The 22,717-nt window shown below is 35.6% G+C and overlaps 1 protein-coding gene across 3 annotated transcripts in view; it reads left to right on the forward strand.

The window, feature by feature from the left end:
• Window positions 1–22,717, forward strand: part of LOC138703022 (venom protease-like) — a 59,256-nt gene that overhangs the window by 28,088 nt on the left and 8,451 nt on the right. The window contains exons 2-5 of one of the 3 annotated variants that reach the window (XM_069830525.1): window positions 8,307–9,035; window positions 12,040–12,200; window positions 14,854–14,957; window positions 21,651–21,910. In XM_069830525.1, the coding sequence (XP_069686626.1) occupies window positions 8,307–9,035; window positions 12,040–12,200; window positions 14,854–14,957; window positions 21,651–21,910 (1,254 nt within the window). The remainder of the gene's footprint in view (window positions 1–8,306; window positions 9,036–12,039; window positions 12,201–14,853; window positions 14,958–21,650; window positions 21,911–22,717) is intronic. The other 2 variants (XM_069830526.1, XM_069830527.1) reach the window with 2 other exon arrangements.

Raw genomic sequence — 22,717 nt, forward strand, 5'->3', positions numbered from 1 at the left:
GATTACAAATACTCGTATGTTTACACTTTTTTAATTAAGGCTGGAAGGGGGCTTGGAATTTAAAGAACTGTCAAAATTGTTTTTCATCGAAGAATTCTTTTTTAAAATTTCTGATTACAAATCTAGTAACTTTTTGTTGGCTCCCTGAAGTTACTAGATGAATGTAGCGGAAGAGAATGTTAATTTATATAAATATTCATTTTATTTTCAAATCTATTTTTCTGTGTTCATTTTTGTTGATTCAACACCAACTTTCTTATGCAAAATATTAATCAATCTGGATGAAATTTTTACTGAAAGTATTTATGAGGTAGCTGCATGTTTCTATGCATTTATTTTGTGAGAAAAATATTAATAAAATAAACTAGCAGCATTAAGAAATATATTAATAAAATAAACTAGCAACATTTCTCACAAAATAAATGCATAGAAACATGCAGCTACCTCATAAATACTTGCAGTAAAAATTTCATCCAGATTGATTAATATTTGGCGTAGAAAGTTGGTGTTGAATCAACAAAAATGAACACAGAAAAATAGATTTGAAAATAAAATGAATATTTATGTAAATTAATATTCTCCTCCGCTACATTCATCTAGTAACTTCAGGGAGCCAACAAAAAGTTACTAGATTTGTAATCAGAAATTTTAAAAAAGAATTCTTCGATGAAAAACAATTTTGACAGCTCTTTAAATTCCAAATCCCCTACCAGCCTTAATTTAAAAAGTGTAAACATACGAGTATTTGTAATCAGAATTGAGCTGAATCCATTTGGGGTATGAAAATATAAATTCTAAATAAGTGAAATATCTAAAAAAATTTGGAAAAATGTTCATGATTTTCAGTGGAGTCTTCCCTTAATATTCTTGCGTACATTCCGAAAGCGATTAGGCATCTTGGCTGGAGATGCTTCTTCCTGTATTTGTCTTCACTCCGCTGTACTGCGGTTGCTCAAGGTCTCTCCTTGCTTCTTTCCCATTGTTACCGAAATAAAGTGCGTGGCAGAAGTGGACAAAGTACGTAGGCATATAATAATCCATTAAACTTAGTTTGCGTTCTATTTGCGGACAATACGAATCACAGTGTCAGCCTCTGTGATTCTGTCGATAACATACGCGTTTCCCAACCTAGCGGTTAGTGGTTCGATTTCCAACGTGGACGGTGACCTTGTGTGGGAGGACGGGAAAAACTACAACATAATGTACTACTGTTAAGTAATGTGTTATGTCATCAAAAACTAAGTAAAGAAACTTACCAGTTATACACCTTTACTCCTATGAAACATAAAATACTGAAGTTAAACATTGTACTTAATTGCTGAACGTTCTCACGGCACTTGGAAGAGGTATGAAAATTCCCTTATGCTTGCATTTTATACACGGATATTCGACGGGCAAAAAGCAAACGGTGTCATCAAGACGACACGTAATTTCTCATTATACATGTCGTGAATTCCGAACCAGTTCAGTTTCTGATGTTACCAGTTACGTTCCTGTCTGCGTTATATAAACTCCTCATTTACGGAAGACTGAGAATCATCTTGTTGAGTTATCATCAGGCTTCGAGACTTCGGATCCAATAGAGTAGTTCAGTGGGAAATCCGTATAACGGCGTACTGAGTATAGTGGTAAAGCGTACAGTGGGTGGGGGTACTGTAGAATGAATGCCAACAAATACGCAAAGGAAAACGCTCTGGATTTGAAGGTTCTGACGAATAATTTGGTTTTCATACAAACTGTGTCTGAAACTATTACACGGTTAGAAAAATCAGAGCAAGAGATGCCCGAAGCCCTCAAATTAATTTAGAAAATGATGCAGAGAATTAATGAGACATCAAATACACCGGTTACAGAACGTGTAAAAAAGAAGTGGAAATCAATTTTGGAACATTGTGTAACATAAACAGCAAATTAGTGGACATAGAGTCACCCGAGAATAAAGGACTGTCTCTTAGAGACTGCAATGATGTTAGGTTTTTTCGTTTTGCTCCTATCACGTCATGCGACGTAGAGCGCAGCTTTCTACAGTATAAACTTTGGCAGATAACTGAAAAAGATTTACGTTTGAGACAGTGAGAATGTATCTTGTAGTACATTGCATTTCGGTACTGTAACTGCACTTCCTAAAGATGACCAATAGGATAAATGGAAAAATTAAAATTGCGACATGCTTATTTATACCATTAACACTGTGTATAATTAAACACAAATGCTTATAAAAGACAGGAGAATAAATGCTTTTCACATTCTTTTGACATTATCATTGTGTAATGTATATTTACTTTCAGAATGTACATATGTGTGTGTTCCCCCATACTACCGTACTCTACTCTAAATAGCAACGTTGTTACCTCAACACATCTCTATCTACCTGAAGCGAGTCAACAACCTATAGTGCATGCACAGTAAACTTATTGTATCGGGTCCAAAGTCTCGAAGCCTGGTTATTATCGTGTGGAACTATTTGGAAAAACATTTAAATAGAGTCAGCTTTTTTTATTTTTGGCTGAATATTCACGCAGAACACATAGAACTCTCAGAACGAGCCTTGAAATATTTAATGCTGTTTCCGACTCACTTGTGTGAGCAGGTATTTTCTGCCCTTCCCTGATTCAAAACTGTTAAAAGAAACAATGCAAATTTGACGGCGGACTTGAGATTAAAGAGAACTAACATTGAGTCTAAGGGTCGAATTCATAGTCGTCACTTATAAAATGAGGAAACACTTAAGTAATAAGCGTTTCCTTAGCGCTTATTTCAGATCGTATTGCAGAGACGCTACTCATTCATATGCCCTGAGCATTCCCTTGACATAGAAAGAAATATGGCAACATGGCTACACGTGAGTGCTTTCCTACATTCAATTGTTTTCCAGCGCCTTCAAATTGTTAAATCGGCATTATTGTCATACACAAATAATAATCCGTGGCGCTACAGCCCGTGAAGGGCCTAGACCGACCAGCCGGCTGCTGGCCTCACGCCCACATGCCGAAGCAGAGGTGAACGATCATCCAACCAGAATGGAGGTATCGTGTGGTTAGCACGATGATCCCCCCAGCCGTTATAGCTGGCATTCGCAACCGGATTTCGCTACCTATCGTAGCTCCCCAAGTGCATCACGATGCTGGCATACACAAATACAGAAGTAAATATTATAGAGCTAAAAATTATACAAGATGTCCAGAAAGTATTTTACAGAAAAGAAAGAAGTGAGCTAAGATAAGTAGTTATGAAATATGGAGATATCGTCGAAAGTTAAAAAAAATGATAATTGTTCTCTCCAAAAGAAGAAATTGACATGGAATAAATTTGCAGTTGAGTTTAATGCAAACTCCGGAACTATTCCTGTAAGTACGAGTAAATCATTTTAATTTATTTTTCAGTTATTTCTATGCTAAACAAAGTGGAAGTGATTTAATTACGCAAATTTTAACAGCTTATTCTTTGGGTAGAATACAAACAAAAATGCAAATAACACTTTGTTGGGACGTGAATACTTTTCGAAAAAAAAATGCCGCTTAAATCTAGCCTACCTGAAATGCTGCTGTATCATAAAATCTCAAAGCAACCAGTACTTTCAGCAGTGGCGAAATCGGTAAGCCTCATGGTTGTATTGTGAATTGAAATGAGAGACACCAGAATATTCACAACAGTGTTCTTGTCGAAACGGTATCTCCTCTTAAATTGTTGATCATTATACATCTCTAAAGGGTTTTCCATATCTCTGATATATCTTCTGCTTGCCGAAACTCATTTTCATTTTAATTACAGAACTCAATAAATTAAATTAAATCATAATCATCATCTATTGTATACCGAATAAGCTGATTACAATGCATATGAGGAAACACTTGAGTAAGCTGACAAGCTACCTTATTTGAATAAGTGTTCACTTCAGTGGGATTTATGAATTGAAAATGATTGTAAGCAACTGCTTAAGTGTTTCCTTGCGATAAGTGTTGACTATGAATTCGGCACTAAATGCTGTATAATAATTATTTACTGTACGTATCAGAGGCGGCTTTACAATAAGAACTGCAGAGCTGCAGAACCGCCATTTAACTGGGCCTGAAAAAATTAAAAATGTAAAACGTGCTTTTATGTAACCTAGTTCATTGTTTCATTTATTTTTCTAATTCATTCTTCTTCGATTCGAGATTTTACTGTCTGTAGCAGCCTTGAACTGCTCGAGAATTTTAGCTGTAGTGTACTTTTCGGATCTGTGATCGGCAGCTCCTGAAGCTCAACGTAGGGTAGTCGGCAAGAGAAAACTGGTTTTCTTCACAGTCCCATAAGACTGCATTAGAGCTGCAACCGAAGCAACTCTCTCCGAATATACAAAAGAACCGCCAACACCCTCATCTCTTTATGACCTGTGTTAGAACACATAGGCTTCTGGACTACTATATATAATTACAGTTCCAGTGTGTTATAGTACTGTGGGTGGTGTGATGTGATTAGTCAGTGTGTCTAAGGAAATATTTTATATTAAAAATGAATGAAACGAAAACCTAATTGACCAACCCTTTTGAAATTAAAAGAGAAATTGCACGTTAACTTAAGAAATTAGGACGTCCTACACAAAATTTAAATACTGAAATTTCTGGAAAAAGTTGAGGAAATCATGTAGCCTACTAGTTATTTTAATACCGAAATGTGTAATGGAAACGATTGGTTTTCTCGTGAAAACGCTTTCTCCCCACCCGTGTATTCTGTTTAGATGAGAAAATACATGGACAAACACCGGAGTGAAGGATTTAGTTAATTTGACTTAAAAAACTAGAACAGCTTGTGGGGCACATCTCCACTACGTGACTAGTTGTACCAGGTGGGAGAGGTATAGCGCACGGATGGTTGGAGTACAATTTCGGGTGCACAGTCAACTTCGAGAAGGGGCTGCAATTACACGCGTTATCCGATTTAGATGCAATAAATAGCATGCGTTTGCTAAATGCACTATTTTTCATGCAGAACTGCCAACCTTTGTAACCGCGGGCCGCTACTGGTGCGTATGTAACAATTTGCGAAATAATAGCGTTTTAACCACGAGAAGTGAAGATTGTCCACCGACCGAAAGGTATGTTTAAAACGCTAGTTTCCCAAGTGTTTCATACAAGATTTTTTAGACAGTCGTTCGAGAATTCTTAATGTAGGCTATTTATATTTTAAAGAGAATAAAATTCTTGATTCGTTCTCTCGCAATGCGAACTTCTAATGTTAAAGACGAAAGAGTATATAGTCTAGTATATAGTCACGAAGCTTGAGTTGTGAGGGTGCTAGGAACAATAGACTGTGCCTGTACTATTTCGCATTGTCTGTAATGAAGCGATATTAGCGATCCTAGTGGTTAGCAACTATCTATGGATGCATATTTACTACCTATTGAGCTTAGTGACTGTATATACTAGACTATGGTATTACATTCGTATGGAAAGAGATAGATTTCACGGCCTTCGGTTATGTAGAACGCTATGGTGATTGTTTTGCTGTTGTGAATATTTCACTGCCTGCTAGATCGCATCCTATAGCTGCAGCCATAGGATGTGATCCAGCAGGCAGTGTAATATTTATCTATACTAATAATAAATTTGTAGCCAAAATTTTTCTGGTAATTTTCGATTTTCCAAAAATAATTAGTGTTAACATGTATAATTAATCATCCTGAAACCGAAAATCGCATTTTTGAAATTTTTGTTTCTATGTCTGTCTGTCTGTCTGTCTGTCTGGATGTTTGTTACCTTTTCACGGGATAATGGCTGAACCGAGTTATATGAAAATTGGAATATAAATTAAGTTCGTTGTAACTTAGATTTTAGGATATATAGCATTCAAAATACCTTATTTAAAAGGGGGCTTATAAGGGGGCTTGAATTAAATAAATCGAAATATCTCCCTTATTATTAATTTTCATGAAAAATGTTACATAACAAAAGTTTCTTTAAAAATGATTTCCGATAAGTTATATTCTATACAAACTTTTGATACGACTGATATTTAATGAGATAAATGGGTTTTAAAATTAAGATAACGCCATCTAAGGCGCTGTAATGAAATAAAAATAAGTGACTTCGTCTATAAGAGGCCTTGGACAATAACAATCGAAAGCTCTTAAACATAGCCTACAGAGAATGTTTCTGTGTTTGCATGAAGTAATATCGAAAGCTAATTAATTACTAAATGATATGTCAATCTTCATTGAACTATGGTTGCATGTAATAACAATTAAGAAACATGTTAAAGGAATTGTCATTGCAGTAAATGAGTGGTCTCTGGACCAAAATGATCGCATTTTAATTATTTAAATACAATTTAAATTAAGTAACATATTAAACGATTTATCCTTCTGTTCCCTAGATCAAACGTCCTATTTTAATTATGTAATTACTTTATATTTATTTCTAAGAGGTGCAGCGGAGCGCACGGGTACGGCTAGTAATAAATAAATAGTTGGAAGTTATATTTTCAGTATTTCTAATTAGCGTAATTAAAAGTATTTTTTATGCACGAAAATTACTTTTAAGCACTCTAATTTATGGATGCGGAAATGAGAATCGAAAAGTCGTCATTATGAAACGACTGTCTAAAAAAATATTTTAAGCGTAAAAAAATTCCATCGCTTTCCCTGAAGTATGGATACTTGATTTTTTTTTTTTAGTACAAGAATATTATACAAAGAATGTATTGAAATTAGAGTAGGGTATTGCTTTGCTTTACTATTTTTAATACATACTCTGCTGTAACATATTAATGAAGGCCTTCTATTTTTTCAGGAAAGAATTAAGTACGATACTTATATAGCAGGGTTACAGAACTGGCGAGAGAGGGGTGGAAAGCATGGGGAAAGCGTTGGTTCCCCGTCCACAGTCCACCGGCGTTGAATGACTTCACTATGCCCCGTACGCAATCACATAACACAGATACTGAATACAAATCCTCTCCCCTACTAAGTCAATGACGCGGGGGTACAAGGAAGGGATGCGTGACGTTTACGATGAGTGACGCAACGCCACAATTGTCGCCCTGTTCTGCAAGCCTGCTATATAGTATATTATTATGTTTTGTTTAATTCAAATATATAATTAATATTGATTCAGTTTTGGAAATCATATACAGGGTGTTAAAAAAGTATCCAATATTTTAGGAGGTGATAGTATACATAAAAATAAGAAAAAAAAAGTCTAATAAACATGGGTCCTACAACACATACTTTCTGAGATCTGAACACTTGTGACGTCCATTTATGACAATGCATTTTTCTGCTCTACAATACAGCACGCTACCAGATAATCATACGGTAGTTGACACCCCTGCCATAGAATACTGTTACGTCGCAAGGAATATTGAAAAGTAAAGTTTGGTTGCGGATATGAGCGGGGTTCAGCAGAGATGGTGTTGTGAATTTTCATAATCAGCATTTGTGGGCTGATGAAAATTCCCATGCACTTGAAGAAAGAAGGCACTGATTCTCAATAAACGTATAGGCAGGCGTTCTTGGCGATAGATTAAGGGTCATACGTGCTACCACAGAGATTAACTGAGGCTCGTTATCAGGACTTTCTTACTAATGTATTGCCTACCTTGCTGGAGTATGTGCCATGTCAGCAAAGACTGCAGATGTGCTTCGTGCATGATGGCACACCAGCACATTTTCTCCGCAATGAGCGTGAACACCTGACGCTGACATTTCAGGACTGCTGGATTGATTGGGGAGGCCTCACACCTTGGCCTGCTCGTTCCTCAAATCTAAATCCCCTAAGCTTTTGGTTATTAAGAACAACCAGGTCCATTTCAACGAGTACGTGATTCCTTACGCCGAAGAGCAGAGGAATGCATTGCCATGAATGGACGTCACATTAAGCACCTCCTATGAACAAGTGTTCGGACCTCAGAAAGTATGTGTTGTAGGACCCATGTTTATTAGTCTTTTGTTCTTGTTTTGATACATACTAGCACCTCCTAAAATATTGGATACTTTTTTTCTTAACACCCTGCATAGAAATACCACTATTCATATTACTTAAAAACCAATAATTTCATTCCATTGACGTATTTGAAGAGGTCCGTGAAAATACTGATCCATGGGAAGGGGGTCCGCAGTGCTAATAAGTTTTAGAACCAATGGTCTAGAGGATTTACATGCAATTCCTAAAGACTTATTAGTAGAGCCCAGGTTTCCTTGCACTATCGAATCTTAAAATAAACATGCATTCATGCACTATCATATAACAAAACTAGCTGTCAATGCTGAAAGGAATTTCAATCAAACTGCTTTATTCCTATCTTTTAATTACTCTCTTCTATTTCAGGCGACTTATGTATGTTAAAACCTGGTGTTTTTGGTGTGTGCCAGACCTTGTCACAATGTGCGTCCGCTTTCGAGAAATTCGAGAAGACATTTATTGGAAAGGAATTGGTTTTCTGTGATTTAACATCGAACGAACCTACAGTCTGCTGTGGGGAAGTTGTAGATTTCAAATTCCAACCTGCAAGCCCTCAGAGCGTAATACCAGGACAGACAAATCGACAAAAATATCCGAGATTCAGTAATGAGTACTTTGCAATTGACCCTGTACCTTCTGATTTAGAGTATTATACCAGATATTCAAGAAGAGACAGAGACGTACCCTGGTGGTTCCATGAGAAGCCTTTCCAAGCTCCTGCCACAACCACGAGTCACCATAAACCACCCTCCGTTGACAATAATCATAACCATCCTAATAGACCGGATCGTCCTTGGTGGTGGGATGAAAACAGTCCATTTAATGTTGCTACAAACACACGTCAACCAACAGAGCCACCACCGCCACCACCTGTTGAAGAAACGCCAACACCTACTAGAAGATCCACCAGAAGACCAGATCGTCCTTGGTGGTTAGGTGAAAACAGTCCATTTAGTGCTGCTGCAAACATACCTCAACCAGCAGAGCCACCACCACCGCCACCTGTTGAAGACACGCCAGCACCTACCAGAAGACCTCCTCCGCCTCCAAGACGTGTGGTGTTTCCTGATGAGGGCCTGAGCGTCAGTGAAAGGAGTGAGTATAACTTTGTTAGCTACGTATATTATTTCTTTACTTAATTTCGATGTTCAATTACTTAGGCTGCTAGCTTTCTAATTTGAAGAATTATCCCTCAAATCCAGTTCAAAAGCGTTTCTTCACAACACTAGCAACTAGTGGCGTATGCAGAATTTTGTCAAGGGGGGGGGATCAGTATTAAAATTTACAATTTACATTATGCGCATTTTAAATGTTGTATATTATTATTATTATTATTATTATTATTATTATTATTAATGATTGATAAAATGGCAAACTTACTAGTGTAAGCTGTTTCGGTGTATACTCTACACCAGGCCTGCACAAAGTTTGCGCTCTCCGAGCCGGCTCACAGCTCATGAGCGGAATGCAGATATTAGCTGCGCTCTATATAAGGGTGGACTGGAAGAAGGGGTGATCTCGTACGAAATGTACACAAAAGGAAGTACTATTACGAGTACTTATGAAATGAATTCCCGTTCAGTGTTTGCAAAACTCTCTAGGACTATTATTAATTAATAAAGAAATATTTATTTTACAGAAGGAATAGAAATTCTATAGCTGCTTAAATGTACAATATCATTTTGTTATATTTTTATTTATCAGTACATCAAAACGAGGTTTTATGCTGTTGGCAGCTGAAAGGAACAGTAAATGTACAATATCATTTTGTTATATTTTTATTAATCAGTACATCAAAACGAGGTTTTATGCTGTTGGCAGCTGAAAGGAACAGTAGCCTACTGATCATAATGAAACATCAGTTACAGATTTCGATGTCTGCCTTTATTAAAGTTGATTATAGAAAACAGTTGCTCACAAATATAAATGTTGAGCCAAACATAGCAATCATTTTCACAGTCAGCCTGTGTAGTCGTGGATATTATTGCTAAAGTTTAGTCTTGTAAAACTCAACCAGGCTAGTAGTATTATTCAAACGATCTTTAGCCCTTACGTCACATTGAAGATCAATAAGTTCGAGCTGTAAATCTTTAAATGTTAAATGTTATGTTCCGTCTTTTAGATTCCTCCATACTCTGCTGTAGCAGTAGGTAAGCAACATGAAAACTGAGAATAGGCCTACACACTGCACTCCACTAGATAGCTGTGTGGTCGTTTCCCTCTCCTCTGCCTATAGCAAGTCTATGTCATTCTGACGTATCTTCCCCTCCGTTTCGGCGAGCAGTAAACACCGCTCTCCAGCTCCGAAGGACCGCGCGCGCTCGTTGAGCGCTGTTTGTGCAGGCCTGCTCTACACCATCATCAGAACCTACTAGATCATGGCGTCATCTTGATATCACTGCTGTTGTAGGGGTGTGTTTGCGTGTTGAAAAGTGGAGTCAAATAGTGAGTGTGTCCTGAAATTGATCTGTGTGTTGAGAATTTGATTAGTGTGTCTGTATATTTCATATTGTTCTAGTGTGTTGAGTTTTTGGCTTTTGGGTTGTATGTGTAGGATTTCCATGTCTGTATTTATGTCTATGAATATGGCCCTTAGGCTATATATTAACCCGCCGACAGTTTCCTGTTTCTGATAGACCATGGATTTTTCATAGGTGGTATATCCCTTGTCGCGAAGAGCTTGAGCTATTGCGGACCTGATTTTGTGATGCCTGGTATTGCGTAATGTCTCACCATGCGGGCAAGATCCAAGAACGTGGGCGAGAGTTTCTATCTCGTTGAAACTGTATACTCATATTTAAATATGCAAGAGTTCACATTAGAAGATATGCTGTTCTTACAATACCAATTTCAAAACCCTTCTTTCGTAAAAATTTTAATTTTAATTATATAATTGTTTTATTATTATTATTATTATTATTATTATTATTATTATTATTATTATTATTATTATTATTATTACTTACTTACTTACTTACTTACTTACTGGCTTTTAAGGAACCCGGAGGTTCATTGCCGCCCTCACATAAGCCCGCCATTGGTCCCTATCCTGAGCAAGATTAATCCATTCTCTATCATCATATCCCATCTCCCTCAAATTAATTTTAATATTATCTTCCCATCTACGTCTCGGCCTCCCTAAAGGTCTTTTTCCCTCCGGTCTCTCAACTAACACTCTATATGCATTTCTGGATTCCTCCATACGTGCTACATGCCCTGCCCATCTCAAACGTCTGGATTTAATGTTCCTAATTATGTCAGGTGAAGAATACAATGCGTGCAGTTCTGTGTTGTGTAACTTTCTCCATTCTCCTGCAACTTCATCCCTTTTAGTCCCAAATATTTTCCTAAGCACCTTATTCTCAAACACCCTTAACCTATGTTCCTCTCTCAAAGTGAGAGTCCAAGTTTCACAATCATATAGAAGAACCGGTAATATAACTGTTTTATAAATTCTAACTTTCATATTTTTTGACAGCAGACTGGATGATAAAAGCTTCTCAACCGAATAATAACATGCATTTCCCATATTTATTCTGTGTTTAATTTCTTCCCGAGTATTATTTATATTTGTTACTGTTGCTCCAAGATATTTGAACTTCTCCACCTCTTCAAAAAGATAAATTTCCAATTTTTATATTTCCGTTTCGTACAATATTCTCGTCACGAGACATAATCATATACTTTGTCTTTTCGGGATTTACTTCCAAACCTATCTCTTTACTTGCTTCCAGTAAAATTCCCGTGTTTTCCCTAATCGTTTGTGGATTTTCTCCTAACATATTCACGTCATCCGCATACACAAGTAGCTGATGTAACCCGTTCAATTCCGAACCCTCTCTGTTATCCTGGACTTTCCTAATGGCATACTCTAGAGCAAAGTTAAAAGGTGAAGGTGATAGTGCATCTCCTTGCTTTAGTTTGCTTTATTATTATTATTATTATTATTATTATTATTATTATTATTATTATTACTACTACTACTTCTTTTGGTCAACCAATTATTCTTTAGAGACTTAAAAGAAATTATATCGTAATAGAAATTGTTGTAGGCCTATCCAATTTAATATTAGAGCTAAAAATATTAATTTTCTTTCAGAATGTAAGGAGTATGCAGGGAGGGTGACAACACAGGTTTCAGCATTGCCTCTTGTTCCTGAACCGGAACCCGTTCATGTTAACATACCGAAATGTAACTTTTCCAGTGTGCCACTAATTGTGGGTGGAGAAGAGACGAAGCTCAAAGAATTCCCTCACATGGTAATTATTGATTACAGACAAAACTATTTTGTATTTCTTTCCGTAATTCTACTTAGCTTCAAGTTCTATTATACAAATGAATCGGTTATTGTTGAAAGGAACCAAGTCTACTTTTTAAAATTTTGAGATAATCGAAAAAAAAAAACTGTTTTGTGAGTAATCTATCGAAGATTAAACCAAAATATATTGTGCACATAAAATATAGGTATATACAGAATTAGTTTAGACTCACAAAAATATTCTCGCAGTCATTAGAATCTTTCTAATCTAGAAAACACGTCATTGGACTTAGTTCCTTTTAACATAGAAATGCTCTATTTATAAAAATGTAAACACATTTTGGCCTATAAGAACAAATTGGGAATTTATCAAATCACCTGTAATGCATGTGTTAAGAAAAAAATCAACTATGAAACATGTTACTTGCATGGTACAGTATAACATACATTATTTTCACAAAATACAAAGAATTTTTACAGTAGTCATACACCTTTGTAACGAGAATAACTTAGAAAACAAAACAAAGTTTTTTTTAAAATATCCATACTATTTGATTGAATTAACCAATATATTATTATTCTTGGGTAAATACAGAGCAACAGTACAAATAATAAAATTACTGTTTTCATTAAAGTAGGTTTTCTTTTCGTTCCGTTGGCCATTGCAATATTTCATCATAGAAATCTTTGCTCTATCCTGATGTAATAACATAACGATAAACTTTCCTCACATCTCCTAGTTGGTTGTTTTGATTGGAGCTCGTCCTTCAGGATAGGCTTTCTGTAACAGGCTAATAAGATTACAATTTCTCGTGTATTCCGTCTTCCATTATCTGATACTGTTATAAAGTACAGAATAATCAAATCTGAACATTTAATGCGACGAACAACTACAGACGTGGACAAATTATTAGCAAAACTAACGATTTTATAGTATAATTTTACAAAATTTGACTTTTCAATTTTGACTGCAGTTGACATTTTTACATAATTCTGAGTGCTATAATAATAAAAATGTCAACTGCAGTCAAAATCGAAAAGCCAAATTTTGTAAAATTATACCATAAACATCGTCAGTTTTGCTAATAATTTGTCCACGTCTGTAGTAATCAACAATCTGTATCTGCAGACACATAAACCCACGAAATATAGGAGGCAGGATATACTGTTAGCACAGGGCCGCCAACCTGGAATCTTCGTAGTTCCGTGTTGAAAAGCACTATCTACAGGAGTTAGTTCCTTTCAACATCGAATGACAAGATCGACCACCTCAAATAAAGCACAAGGAATATGAGTGATTAGTTCGTTCCAACGCCAACAGATGCTGCTTTCCACATTACAAATCGATAAAAAAATGAAATTGACAAAAATGTGGACTTAGTTCCTTTCAACAAGGAACGATTCAAATATAAAGTGCAGACAAAGACTACCCGAGAAGGAAAATATGTCACTGTACATAACAGGAAAAAGAGCCGTGTCGTATTTTACAATCTCGTCCCACATTACGACCTTCTCTTCTAACCATAGCAGTTAATAAAGTGTCGTAAAATAACCAATTAAAAAACTAAAATACGTCAATTATGGGAGTGTCTCAAAGGTTGTTATGCAGTGGCATGTCGTGCCATTCTTGAATGGGTGTACACAAAAAATATGAGTAATGAACACACTGATATATTCTCGTATAGCTGAATCACACGTCAGAGATAAACGAGTTCTAATATTCATGCACCAAAATTAAAACCGTTAAACAAAAGTAGAGTAAAATTAATTCATAGGACTCATTTTCATTGCTGTTGTAGATGGTGTTGAAGATCTGGATTTATTTGTAGAGAAGCTCCATGCGCCTAGTTTTGAGAGATGCAAACTTATCAATAACTTTATTATTGAAGCCCCTAATCATGTTAACAAGTTTTTTTTTCTACTGCTAACATAGCCAATGTACTTGATCGGTCTTCTGCCATGGTGTTACGGAAGGATGTTTTAATCCTCTTTTAATTCCACACAATCACAATTTCACACACGTCCGTTTCCAAACTTGAAATGTTACTGTTTCAACTCTCAATACGCACCAATGCAGCTTGTATTTTCCTTACTTTGCTGAACAAAAGACAACAGAATCAGTCCCCGCGCATGGTATTTTGAAAAGAAAAAGTAAAGAGAGAAAACGGGGAAAGAGGGAGAAAGGAACAGGAAGCCAGACCCAAGAGAGATGGAGCATCTCTCTTTCTCTGTCACTAGCACGTTCAGACCTGTGCGAGCCAGAGCTATTGTAACCATTGCAACAAACCAGAAAATATTCTCGCCTCAGGCTATTCCACCCTGCTAGAGAAAAATTGTGCGAACTGCTGTCAACCAGTCCAATATTCTAAGTTCCTTGCAGTCCAATGGAGATTTAAAGACACACGACACACGAACAGGACATTCTCTCGAGACGAAAAATGTAGGAACGTCATTGCGCATTGGAAAGTAATAGATGTACCGGTAATAATATTAATACAGTAATACGTATGATTATTGTTGGTTTTTAAGGTGTTCACGTGCTCCTGTGCTCATATAGAGGAACCGCCGCTGTTGTTATGGCACACAATGTATATGCATGTCTAAGTTTGACAGTACGTATAGTTTGATAGTGATATACAATTAATCTCTTGTAGGCGGCACTTGGTTACGAAGAAGAAGGGCAGATCGAGTGGCGATGCGGTGGATCCCTCATCAGTGAATACTACGTCCTTACGGCAGCACATTGCGTACGGAAGAAGTAAGTGACTTTGGCCACATGTTTGTACCATGTGATGACGAAACAGACAATTCCACGATATTTAAGAGCCATTTCATATCATCTTAAACTATACAACAGACCAGGACAGGATACAGCACTGTGACGTCACCTCTCTCCGCTCTGCCGTATCGCATTCGACGTCTGTGCAGGGTCTGTGAAATGTGGACAGCAGTTTGCAGGGAGGGTGGAGAGGGTATTTGGCGTGCAGGTAGCAGTGATTTATGCGATAAATAAAAGTGATCTGCGTTCTTAATACAGTTTAATGCCTGGATATCACAATGGTAATGTTAACTCAATTGCACATCTTGTGTTCTTATTATAAACTAGCCGTATCCGTGCGCTCCGCTGCACCCGTTAGAAATAAATATAAAGTAATTACATAATTAAAATAGGACATTTGATCCAGGGAACATTCGTGTTTGATAGAAAGATAAATCGTTTAATAAGTTACTTAATTTAAATTGCATCCAAATAATTAAAATGCGATCATTTTGGTCCAGAGACACTCATTTAGTGCAATGACAATTCCTTTAACACGTTTCTTAATTTTTATTACATGCAACCATAGTTTAATGAAGATTGACATCATTTAGATTTAATGTGCATATTTTATTTTACTTGTTATAGGTGTCCATTGAATTATGGTAATAACTTAATTTTAACCCTTGTTTTCTACGTATTCAGTAAAGGCGCTAGGCCCACTATGGTTCTGAACCCTTCAAATAACTTAAATTATATTATATAATATTACATATTATATTATATTATATTATATTATATTATATTATATTATATTATATTATATTATATTATATTATATTATATTATATTATATTATATCAGAAGTTACTGTAATAACATTATGGCATTATGTCCATCTAGAGAAACTACACTTTCAAATGGTGAAATAATAATTAATTATACAAATCGGTTAATTTAGCTTCCGATATTACTTCATACAAACACAGAAACATTCTCTGTAGGCTATCTTTCATAGCTTTCGATTGTTGCTGTCCAAGGCCCCTTATAGACGAAGTCATTTGTTTTTTAATTCATTACACGGCCTTAGATAGCAGTTATTTTAATTTTAAAACTCATTTATCTCATTAAATATCAGTCCTATCAAAATTTTTCAGAGAGTAAAACTTATCAGAAATCATTTGTAAAGAAGCTTTTGTTATGTAACATTTTTCACAAAAATCAATAATAAGCGAGATATTTCGATTTATTTAATTCAGGCCCCCTTATAACCCCCTTATAACCTGTATTTTGAATGCCATATAGCCTAAAATCTAAGTTACAACGAACTTAATTTATATTCCAATTTTCATCGAAATCCGTTCAGCCATTATCGCGTGAAAAGGTAACAAACAGACAGACAGACATACAAACAAAAATTTCAAAAAAGCGATTTTCGGTTTCAGGGTGGTTAATTATATATGTTAGGACGAATTATTTTTGGAAAATCGAAAATTACCAGAAAAATTTCGGCTACAAATTTATTATTAGTATAGAAGATAATTCAATATCTGCTCTATTATGCGAAAATCAATCTATAGCAAAGACCGTCTCATATGCTGGACACTTTCTTGTATCTAATAGTCACGTAGTATTTCATTTCAGTTAATTTGGCGAAACAAATATATAGTAAAATAATACAAGTTTTTATTATGCACGTTCATTTGTACGTCAAGATATCCTTTATTTGTAATGACTGCGCTCACACAACGTGTTTAAAAATAATTAGAAATAATTAAACCTTTGCTGTATTTTATGAAAAAATACATAGAAACTACATTTTCTTTTGTCTGTAATTTGGAAGAAGGCACAGAACGATTAATTATGTTGACATTTTTCTGCATTTTTTGTTTCTTTTTTCTTTAACCAATTTATCAATATTGGGACATAATGACTGGACAGTATATAATTAATAATTATATAATGTTAGGTTGTGATCTGAGAAGGTCCTTCTTGATTTAGGTTTAGAAAAATTGTTCGCATACAACCCTACGAACAAAACATACATAATACCTGTGCAGCTAATGCATACAATCTCGGGAATCTGGCTTGGTAGAAATTCCTGTTAAAGTCAACCAAGTCCTTGTTGTGTTTAGGGCCTATATTTGTCCTTCAACAAATCGTCACATTGTAAATTTAACAGTTCCTATTGGTATCTGCTAGGAACATCTTTGACATCTGGGGAATAAGGGGTTGCAAAGAGCTGAAACTCAACTCAACTGGCGAAGAAGCTCTTGTAGAATTTGCACATATTCTTCAGAGAGACTAATGTCTGGATCTCGCACTTGCGATAACTTTGAAAACTGCACAGTTTCCAGCCAGCGGTTGATTTATCCATAGGGCCAATGACAATTTTAACGCTTCAACTTTATAGTATATATCTGTTACGATGAGACCCTTGCCCTGAAGTGAGGTATTTAAATCGTTTAAGTGATCTGTTAAATCTGCATGGAAAGCCAAGTCACAAATTCAGTTTTTTCTTGCAACTCGGGGACAGGCTGATTTAGACTAGTAATGAATAATGCTATTTCTTCTCTTAACTCAAAGAAACGCCGTTTATGTAGGCAACTTTGCATTACGATGCTCTCATCTGACGTCACATGAAATGAGGGATGTGCTCTTCCTCCACGAACGTCACACAGTCTGAAACTGTCTTCCGCTGCTCTACAGCAACCCCGAAGATTCCTCCTGAACCAGTGGCGATTCCTCCACGAAGGATATGAGGATTATCCTACAGTTTAATTTTGTGTCTCTGAAGATAGAAAACATTTTGATTTTCAATGCGTCCCGACGTATACTCGATAAGGTTTATCTTGTCTCAGTAGCAATAAAACCAAGTCCCTTCAACTGAGGGTGGAGATTATAGGAGGGTTGTAAATTTTCAGGATTCCTTTCAAAATCTTGTTATTGTACAGGCTGCCGGAACTCAGTTTCTTGAAAGACAAGCTCAGTGACGGAACTACACAGTAAGAAGAGAGCTACAGTAAAAACCCGTTTATCCGTCACCCTATTAACCGATTGCCGGATTATCCGACTGTCTTTCTCTCTCTCTTCTTCTTTTTTCGCTACAGAAACATATGAAGTAATACTAGTGTACGTTATATTAGTACCAGTACGTATTTTTTTCTAGAGAGTGTTATTACAAGCCTTGACACTTACATAGTATGATCTACTGTTCGAGTCGCGCTACTGTACAATTTCTACTGTAAATAAAATATATTCCATGAGCGACAAAAAAAAAAAACGTGTTGTGCTAAGAACCGAAAAAAGTGCAAATAATTTAGTTGTTTGAGGAAGGAGAAGCTGTGTCTCATCTCGCATCAGAATACGAGATTGATGTTGCAACTGTGCGAGATTTAATAAAAATAAAGAGTACGTAAATCTACAACACGAGACCTCTACTATTCCTATGTTTCCGATGACATCCATTACACGGAATTTTCTTGCCCCTTAAAAACCCGTCGTTGACAACCAGGCTTAAATGAGAGAAATACTGATTCACTACCTAGCGTGTTAAACAATACATCATGAAGGAAGTATAAAAAGTGCAAATATTATCCACTTAATTTACGAAAATATTTTATGGTACGGATTATCCGATTTTTCGATTAACCGTTCAGTCCACCCCCTTCATTACCACGGATAATAGAGGTTCTACTGTATTTTTTAATTTTATTTTGCGCTACAGAATGTATCAACTAGTCCCTTCCGCCACTGAATGGATGGACGGCATCGCTCCAATCCCCCATCGCCATAACAACACAGACGAAGTAAGACATATCTCCTTTCTCTCTCTTTTCACAGTGAGACAAGATACATCACACAGCCTTTAATAATTTCCTTTAAGCTTCCACTTTCTGTCGTGAGTTGTCGCCACTGCACAGCTCAGAAATAATTTCCGAGGAACCATCCAAATATCTTACGGCAAACGGTTTTTTCTAGCAGTGAAGTTAGTGGACAGGGGAGAGTGCAGAGGGAGGGGTATGGCTTGAGTTAACCGCGTTTGAGGATGTGACCGCGTATCCTAATACTACGACCCTTCTTTCTGGGTGATGGAGACCCTCTCAGAGACTACAATAAAATTTTTCAAGTACCCTTGTAGCCTTCTTAAATGCAGTTCATTGTCATTTTAAAAGAATAGAATAAACTAAATAATAAATAATTTAAAATGAATAAAAAACAAAATTACATAAAGATAAATAAAATAACCTATAATAAATACAAGAATTAACAGGACTTTCAGATGACAGGACAGCCGAAAGAATATCTGAAGTTGTATTTGATTATTTAGAAGAATTTAACTGTAGCAAGAAATTAATTGCGCAAACGTACAACGGAGCATCGGTAAATATCGGGCAGTACATTGGCTAAGGAGCCATCTTCGCAACTAGAAAGGGGAGGAGAATCGAACTTCACTACTAATAAATTGCCAGTTCCAGAATGGTGAGTCAAACACTAACATAGGTCTACTTGTATTGATTTTGCATGCTCTATTATTATTATTATTATTATTATTATTATTATTATTATTATTATTATTATTATTATTATTATTATCAATATTATTATTACTATTATTATTATTATTATTATTATTATTATTATTATTATTACAAATGTTATATTATTATTAATATTAGTTTCTGTTTTGATCATTAGTCGTCAATCTCATATCCTACATACAAAAAATATCACGAGTCGCCATTGTTCTGAACAGAGAAACTGAGGGTTGTCCGTCTATTCAAATTCCACTTGTGTATAGAATAATAATTTTTTTTTGAAAATAAATATTTTGGTAAATTTATCAGGTTTGTCAGTGAACAGTTTCTGATTGGACTTATGAAATTGCAATTTTCAGATAAAGGGCTTATTTCTATGGACATTATGCAGGGTATTTCAGAAGGAATGTAAATACTTCAGGATAATGTGGTTTGGATTAATCTACGTCGATACCTATGTCCGAAATGTAACGGTTGGGAAGTTATTGATGGGTGGACTTTTAAATGGAGAGGGACATTATAGATGTATTTCTATGCTTTAGAACATTGTGATATGATACGTCATTGAAAATGCTGCATCTTGTGTTGTTCCAATGAGTTTATTTCATAATCAGGTACAAACTCAGTAAGAAAATAAAATGATTACACAAGAAAAATTACTAAAGTTGCTCTTCTTATTATAAATTCATATCAGGTACCGGTTCTCTTTCCGACCTCAATGAAACACTTGGTAGCTTGCCATTTTCAGATAACATCTGGTAAACGCGAGAACCCTTCGATTAGGAAAATACTGTTTATATTCCTGAACAGCAGCCAATTCATTACCATCACAAAATCCATGAACAAAAAACATACTATTCACTATTCGAATACACGAATTAAATGTCAAGTGAACGTGTATCCACTTGGGTGTGTTGCACTGGTGTTGTGGTGCTCAGATGCTGCCGTGTGCAAAAGATCTGGAGAAACATGTCAAGTATAGTACCGGAACCGCAACACCCTCCACCGTTATACTTCGAACATAGGTATAGCACGTTAAACAGATATTGGTTAACACAAACTACATTATCCTGAAGTATTTTACATTTCTCTTGAAACATCCTGTATAAATTGAACTTTTCCATATACTGGATCTTTTATACATGGAAACATTTTCAGGGTGGATAATTTAGAAATTGGACATGTTTTACATTGGGCCTTTTAGAGAAATTGACGTTACCATTATCTGGGATTTTATGAAGTTTGGATCTTTTCATTTTGGATATTATCTCTGATAACCGATGATGATGATGATGATGATGCGTCTAATTAATCATTAATACGCTGTAGCTTCACGTGTTGTATTCATATTATGGCAGTACACAATAATGAATAAAACCAAATTTCATGAAAGCAATTCATGGAAAATTAAAAAGATGATTGGCATAAAAACTTCAAAAGAATGATCTACTAAACTTTATATATGGATAACTATAAATAAGTAGTATATTACGATACAAGGTTGGGAAGTGCTTCTTACAAAATGGAGGAAAGTTTTAAAAACGAGCAGAGCGAGTTTTTCAATTTCCGAGATTTTGCAATGCACTTCACAAACGTGTATTGTACAACATTTTTTGCACGATCATATTTTTAAAATTGCAAGTACAATACATTTTACATTGAAAATTTAGAGCAATATTATTCCAAAACCTTCGTAAAACTGCACTGTAATGGTAACTAAGTAACAGTAAGTGCACTGTAATGGCGAGGGTTCAGAATGACAAGGTTCTATCTAGTGTTTAGTAAATGTTTCAAGAGAGCACTTTAAAAGTTTGGTTGTTAATAAAATCAATGCAAATAAGAACCTTTTCAAACTAACTTTATCACGAACAATAATTGAGATATCAACATATAATTTATATGGTAGATAGCTGTGAAGTAGCAGAATTCAATGCAACAAAAATCTCAATTTTGCTAAAAATATCAGATAGAACCTTGTCATTCTGAGCCCGCGATGGGTCTATTTTAGTAGGATAGTTTTATGTTATGAAGAATGGTTTCCCTAGCAACAAGTTTCTGTGTGGAAATTCTAACTTTTAAGGTGTAACAACAATAGCTGTAAATACAACAAAAAACACGATCGTGCAAAATGTACTATTGTATAATTTCTGTACAGTCATGAACCAACCTATGCTCGATTGGGAGATCTGAATCTGAAGCGGAGTGATGATGGCGCAGAACCCGTGAACTACCTGGTTGACAGAGTCATCCGACATCCTCTCTACAAGCCACCTGCCAAATATAATGACATCGCTCTCCTCAGGTTGGATCGAAAGGTTCAATTCAGTGACTTCATCAGGCCAGCTTGTCTCTACACAAAGGAGACGTTTGATGTTAACAAGACAGTTGCTACAGGGTGGGGGAAGATTGAATATGGTAAGATATTTAACACAAAATAACACTATTATAATCACTGATTCTTTACTGTGTTAACTTTTCAGGAAATTACCTGGCTAGGCTTTGCACAATGAAGTATACCATTTCGAAACTAGTCAGCCAGGTAATTTCCTACAAAGTTAACACGGTAAAGAAGTTGTAAAGTTAATCAGTAGACAAAATAACAGTTAAAACCAATTTTGAAACGGCTTTTCTTTAGTATGCCACATCTTGAATTTTTCTCGTACAGAACCATGCACTTATTTGCCTTGCACCTTCTTATGTTTCAATAATTAATACAGTACGTAATTAAAAATTAATTCAACAAGTTTTAAGCCACCGGTGTAGTTCAGGCGGTAGCACTTTTGCCTACTGATTCGGAGTTGTGCTCCGGCGTGGGTTCGATTCCCGCTTGAGCTGATTACTTGGTTGGTTTTTTTTCCGTAAGGCGAATGTCTGATAATCTACGGCGAATCTTCGGTCTCATACCTGCCAAATACCATTTCGCTATCACAAATTCCATCAACACTAAATAGCCCAGTAGTTGATACAGCATTATGAAATAACCAAGTAAAAAATATGTTTAAACATTTCATCATATTGGATATATTTAATTGTGTTTCCATTTCACATATATACTATAATTTATGACAATTCTATTATTTTGATGATGTACTTGTTAGGGGTGCAGTCGTGAATAAAATAGTGCTAGGGTGCTTCGCGAAAGTTAATTATTAGGAATATAATATTGTTACTAATAATAATAATAATAATAATAATAATAATAATAATATCATAATCATCATC

Source organism: Periplaneta americana, chromosome 7 (assembly GCF_040183065.1).
Source record: "Periplaneta americana isolate PAMFEO1 chromosome 7, P.americana_PAMFEO1_priV1, whole genome shotgun sequence".
NCBI lineage: Eukaryota > Metazoa > Arthropoda > Insecta > Blattodea > Blattidae > Periplaneta > Periplaneta americana.